Source organism: Parasteatoda tepidariorum, chromosome 8, assembly GCF_043381705.1.
Source record: "Parasteatoda tepidariorum isolate YZ-2023 chromosome 8, CAS_Ptep_4.0, whole genome shotgun sequence".
Lineage (NCBI taxonomy): Eukaryota > Metazoa > Arthropoda > Arachnida > Araneae > Theridiidae > Parasteatoda > Parasteatoda tepidariorum.
This window is the reverse complement of record NC_092211.1, coordinates 60,259,801-60,266,095: the sequence shown is the minus strand read 5'-3', so window position 1 is coordinate 60,266,095 and position 6,295 is coordinate 60,259,801. Positions and strand designations below refer to the sequence as shown.

Sequence of the window (6,295 nt, the reverse complement as noted above, 5' to 3'; positions counted from 1 at the left end):
AAAAGTTTCGATGCATTTGGTTAATTCTGTAACTTATTTGTACCAAGTATCAATACTCTTAAATTTATTTTAGATTTTACAAATGCACATAATTTAAAATCTTTGGCGTTTTATAACATTGCATTGTAATTGTTAAATCTAAGTTATCAAATTATTAATTTATCGATTTATATGCAAACGTTTAATTACTTTTTTGTGTTCATTTTTACGATTAGTTTGGTTAATAAAAAAAATATGAAAGCAATATCCTCTGGAAATCTGCGTTCGAATAAGATGCATCTTAAACAGATTTAAGATTTTTTTTTCTTTATAGCAACAGGGAATTTATTTATGACTTCTTTTATGTACACGAGATGTAAGTATATCATGTTTAAGAGAAACTTTTTAAGAATAGAATTAACTAACTTTACTAATAACTAAATATTAAATCTGCGAAACAAGAAATGCAAATTTTAGACCAATATAATATATCCAGCGTTTAACAACCGGCATAATTTTGAACGCCGTTGCCTTGTAATTGTGAACCCAGCACAGAAATGGGAACTCCTGATTAAGCATTGGGGAAAACTACCCTTCATGGAGGACATTTTGATAGAACTAACCAGCATTTGCATTACATGGAGAAGAAAACCACGAAAACCGTTCGCTGTTACCCCGAATACAAGGGGGTTCTAACCTTTGATCCGCCTACCTCTGAGAATATTTTACGTCAGTACTGTGGTTAGTGCTAGCTGGCAGCAGAATTCAGTATCAACCAGCCACCTCTAAAATTCGAACCTTGATCATGTCATCGCGTGGCGAACGCTCTATCCCCTGAGCCATCGCGACTCCAGAAATCTTTATAGTAATTTTTAGAGAAATCTTATTTTCCCCAAAATATACATTAAATCTAAAGAGTGAGCTGCGATGGCTCAGGAGATAGAGCGTTCGCCTTCCACTGAGGTGACCCAGGTTCGAATCTCAACTGTGGCTGGTTGGTTCGAATTCTGCTCTCGGCCAGCACCGACCTCATTGAGACGTAAGATAAAGTCAGCTGTAGAAGGATCATGGGTTAGAATCCCCTTGTCGTCGGGCTAACCTTCTTTTCCTCTTTATGTTACGTAAATGCGGGTAAGTTCCATCAAAAAGTCCTCCATGAAGCTAGTTTATCCCAATGCTTGATCCAGAGTTCCCTGTACTTCTGGGTTGTGTTAAAAATTTCAAGACTTCGGAGTTAAACATTGATAGTCATTGGATCGGCTGCTCAACGCTGGTTATATAATAATATAATGTGTACAAAGCATTAACTTAAGCTAGACCCCCCCCACCCACTAAGGGAATTTTTAATATTTTTCTGCACCATTTCATTAATATAAAACCTTATTCAAATTTGGTGTCATATTTTCCAAAAACACGCATATATTTCTGGAAATATTAACAAAAATTTTTATTTCTCTCCGAAACACTCGAAATTTGAAGTATATTTAACGCTAACATAACAATCGAACGATTTGCGAATTTTTTATTTAAAAAAAAAAATGAGCGTCCAAATTCTCCCGAAAGCAAGTATATATGCCAATATATATATATTAAAAAAAAAAAACTATTTGTCTAAAATACGCGATCTGAATATGTTTAACGCTAGCTAACACAGACTAGGAGGCTAAATGATTTATTTAAAACTTTTTTCAAATGAAAAAAATAGGCTTCATATTTTTTGAAAACGAGCATATATCTCTAGAAATATTTGTAGAAAAGCTGTCAAAAATCTAATTTTGTCCAAAACATGCGAAATTAAGAGCATATTTAACACTAACATAAACTAGTGAACACCTAGTGAATTAGCTATATTTTTTTGCACCGTCTCATGCATTTGAAAGGGAAAAATAGGTGCCATATTTTCTAGAAAATTTCGAAGAAAAGTCTTATTTTGTTTATAACATGCTAAAAGCAGAGTACAAATAACGCTAACATAAACTAGATCAAAACATGAATATTTTATATTTTTCTGCATCACGTTATTCACTTGAAACTTTTTCAAATTAATGAATATTTTTTATTTATAACTCGCTTTAAATATACAGTCAAACACCGCTATAGTGAACCTTCAAGGGGCCCAAATTTCTGTTCACTGTAACCGGGAGTTAACTATATCAGTATTGCAAAAAATCTTGACTAATTTTTCCGAACTGCTTCCTGTTATTACACATTATTTAAATAAATGACCAATAATAAGAAATACAAAAATGATTGAAAAGCAATATGTAGTAACAAAAAATGTGTTAACTTTTATTTTTTATTACTCTTCGTCTTACGTACAAAAAATTAAGGATGGGAAACTGAAATAGAAGAAAACAAGAAAAATGCTTACGACTACATTCCAAACAATAGATTTTAAAAATCGGTATATGTATTTTATGAAGAAATTTCAAAATTACCAAAAAATGAAGGAAAAAAAAAATCAGTCGAAGACAGAAAAAAGTTCATAATATTCAATTTCCTCTATTCTTTTGGTTCACTATATCCGCAAATATTAATATTATATGTTCACTATATCCGGAAGTTCACTATAACGGGGTTTCACTGTACATACATTTTTATTTGATACTTGTACCAAACAGAAAAAAAAATTGGCCGATCAGTGAAATTAGAAATAAGTTTTAGTATCGAAAGCTATTAATAATGAAAATATATATATATATATGCACATTAGGGGCTAAAAATATTTAAGAGAAAAAAAAAATACAATATTGAAATCTAATGAATCCCTAAAAAGAAAATTAGGACTGAACACATTAAAATCTGTTTCTTTACTAGAGGAAACAAAGGAGATGCGATTATAGTAAAACCTCAAAATAGCATGAGGCAGTCAAACTGGTTTTGATGTTTTTTAGCCCACTATCCTCACAAATGATTTGACAGATTTCAATAGCGTTTTTGTGCTTTTCTTACTAAAATATTAATTTGTGATTCCTGATATCTATACTTTTCGCCTAAATTTCTGACTATTCTATCTAAATTTCTATTATCACTATTAAATTTACTATATTTCTGGATTCAAAATATATCAAGGTCTTAAATTATGTTCTTAATAACTATCTTAATTAATTAGTTCCGCATTACCTCTCCATGGCACATGGAAATGCATTTTACCCTGATTTTCCCCACTCTGCCACTGTGGACTTTCTTATTTTGTGTTTCATCAACATCTTTTTTCTCCCCTGGCTACTGTGGTTTTTCTAGTAGTTTTGCTTCTCATACTTATTTTTTCATTTTTCGTTGGCAATTTTTATTTTTTATTTTTAAAATCACTTTTGTTTCTTCTCATTCATCTCTGGCAAGTCTTGAAATTGGGCACCTGCTTTTGAGCACTCAAACATGTCCACTGTTATTTCCTATTTAAATATTTTTGAAGGGAATTAAGTTTTTAATCAGGTAAAATCAAGATCTGCCATTATGAAACATCAGTTTATCTTTTGGCTATTAAAACTTACAGGGATGAGAGTAGTCAGAAAGTAAAAAAGAGGAAATCCAAAAAACAAACAAAAAGGGAAANTGAAACTTATTATGTGGTTCGAACCTTTTCTATCAAAAACATATTTCATAAATCATGAAACCAAAGAGATTAATAGAGAATATATTTTTGTGTCAAAAAAACTTACCGGTCTTTTTCATATTAAAAAAAAAGTAGTATTCACTTACTCAATTTATATGGATGTACACGATACATTTATGATATAAACAATAGACATTACCTAGCTGTTATACTATAATATAAACAAAAATGATAAGGTAAGAAACAAGAGATTTTTTTTTACACGCAAACCTTATTTTTCTTGACTTAATATAGTTATGGAAATAATTTTCCAATAAAAACATTTCTAAGTACTCCAATTAAAAGCTTTTGAGTTAATGTTTTGAAGTCTTTTACAGGTACAACTAATTTTTTTAAAAACTAGATTCTATCAAAATGCCAAAAACATTGCTTAATTTTGGGACAATGCTTTTCATCTTCCTTAATTTAGGGAAAGACTTAGTTAAATTTATAGATTTGAATTTCATGATTTTCTTATGGAACATAAAAGTGATGAAATTGAATCTGTTTTTAAATATAAAGAGTTTTTTTTTTTTAGGATGGAGCTAGTTTTTTTGTTAAAATATTTTTAAAATATATCTAAATAATCAGCATCCAAAAAGAAAAAAATTCCATTATTTAAATTACAATCTCATTAAATTTATGCCAACTGAGCCGTGCTTAAAAATTCAGCACAAAGTGGATTTTTCGATACTTACCTAGATTTTGACCTATTTGGAAAATACCAATTTTAGGCTATATCTAAAAACCATTTTAAAAAGTGAGGCAATCAAAACAAAGACCATCTATAAATAAACAAATAACATACATATGTAATAAATTAGGTATTTTTTAATCAGCCATATGCACACAAAACATCTTAAAAAATTTAGAACTCTGCCAACTTTTTATTATTTAAATGCTGGACAAAATGGAGGTTCACACACACAAAAAAAAATATAAACAGAATAGAAAAAATATAAAGTTGAATTTCCTTGCATCCAATAAACTAAAAAGAGCCATAAATGATAATCATTGTTTTTTTTATTTAGGTGTAGGTATAAGCTGTTTGATAGGCTTTCGGTAATGTCCAGTTAACTGAAAATTAAAAGAAATTATCAGTTTACACCAAATGACTTTGTCAAGTTAAAATTCCTGCATTTTTATTGAATTACGTATTATATAGTTACTTGTGAAAGAAATATTAGTAAAATGGAACATAAGTAAAATATAGTAATGAACACAGGTTTGTTTTGCTACTTAAGAAAGTTCTTGTTCATATAGTTTATGTCGATTTACGTTCCTATAAATTCCTGCTTTATTCACATGTACCTTTAAAGTATACCCATTGGATGAAACATAATCCATTTCAAAAAGTGACCCAAACAAAACTAAGAACATCTATCAATAAACAAAATATAGATATAATAAAATGAGTTACTTTTTGGTTAGCCACAGTATCAAATGAATAATTATTATAAAAATTCAATATCTTCAGTTTACTAAATAATTATCTTAAATAACCTCGGATAATAGTTTCGATTGATAAATTAATTATTAACAGAAACTGAAAATTCGTTATTATTATATACACTAAAAGGTCAATATTAAAATTTTGAGTTAAGAGTATTTTGCAGAACATATTATGAAATTCGAAAGAAGTAGACAACAACAAGAGAAATGTTTAGAAAGTTTGATTAATTATATACCATTTATTAACATTCATTAATGCTAGGATATTGCATTACGCAAAACAACAATTATTATTTGTATTATTTTAAAACAAACACAATCACATTCATATACATATATATACATAAAAATTCAACAACTTAGTCAGTCTGGTTTAAACTGTTGCAATAGTATTTTGCGATTAATTTCAGCAAGAATTATGCTAAATTGTAGTTCTTTTTCTTTAGGAAGATTAGCAAACATATCAACTTCATCCTCTTTCTCGGAATTTTTCGAATCTGATTTATTCTGAGAAGTATTCTTCTTAGGACGTCCTCGCTTACGATTTTTGGAGTTCAAGTTGCCAGCTCTAGTTCGAGTACTTGTATCGACTCCTTCTTCACTGTTTGAGCCTTCACCATCTTTTTCATTGGAATTTTCATTTTTCTTCCGAGTTTTTTGCAAGTTTTTCATCTTTTTCAGTTCATTTTCAATTTGGAGGGAGTTAAAATAATCTGGTCTTTCCCTTTTTGTACGCTCCGTACGACGTCTTTTTACTTCCCCTTCTTCCGTTGTACCTGTTTTGTGTATACTGATAGGTCGTCTTGCTACAAAAAATACATGTCCGCACGGACAGGCTTTGCAAGCTACGGGAACATGTTGTTGACACTTAGGGCATTGTTTAGTAACCATGATAATCAGCTTTAAATTAATATAGGTATAATTACCCAATATTCATTAATGGGTATAAATTAATCATTTCTGATTAATATTTATTGTTAATGGAAATTCACAAATTGAGAATATTATTGTTTTCGGTTTTGTAACAGTCATTGCCAATCGTAGGTACTAAATAAATAAATTGCATTTAAGTTAATCTTTGAAAAATAATTAAAATCCTTAAAAATAGAAAAAGTTATTCTAATAATAATTTTTTTCAAAATTTCAGGAGTAATTTTCTAGCTTTTTCAATCGATAAAAGAAGTTTTTTTTTGAAATATTATAAATTGGCCATTATTTTTTGCTTTACATGATTCTGTTAGATTTAATATTTTTAACATTATGTTTGAT

General features: G+C 29.1%; 1 protein-coding gene across 1 annotated transcript; it reads right to left on the bottom strand.

Annotated features, from left to right (window-relative positions):
- Positions 1–5,245: 5,245 nt before the first annotated feature.
- Positions 5,246–6,064, bottom strand: LOC107444800 (UPF0547 protein C16orf87 homolog). The gene has a single exon (XM_016059023.3). It carries the CDS (start codon positions 5,915–5,917, stop codon positions 5,390–5,392), a length of 528 nt encoding a protein of 175 aa, XP_015914509.1. The 5' UTR covers positions 5,918–6,064; the 3' UTR covers positions 5,246–5,389.
- Positions 6,065–6,295: the final 231 nt, after the last annotated feature.

Coding starts and splice junctions, on each gene's coding strand:
- LOC107444800 (XM_016059023.3), bottom strand. CDS start 5,917: ATGGTTACTAAACAATGCCCTAAGTGTCAACAACATGTTCCCGTAGCT.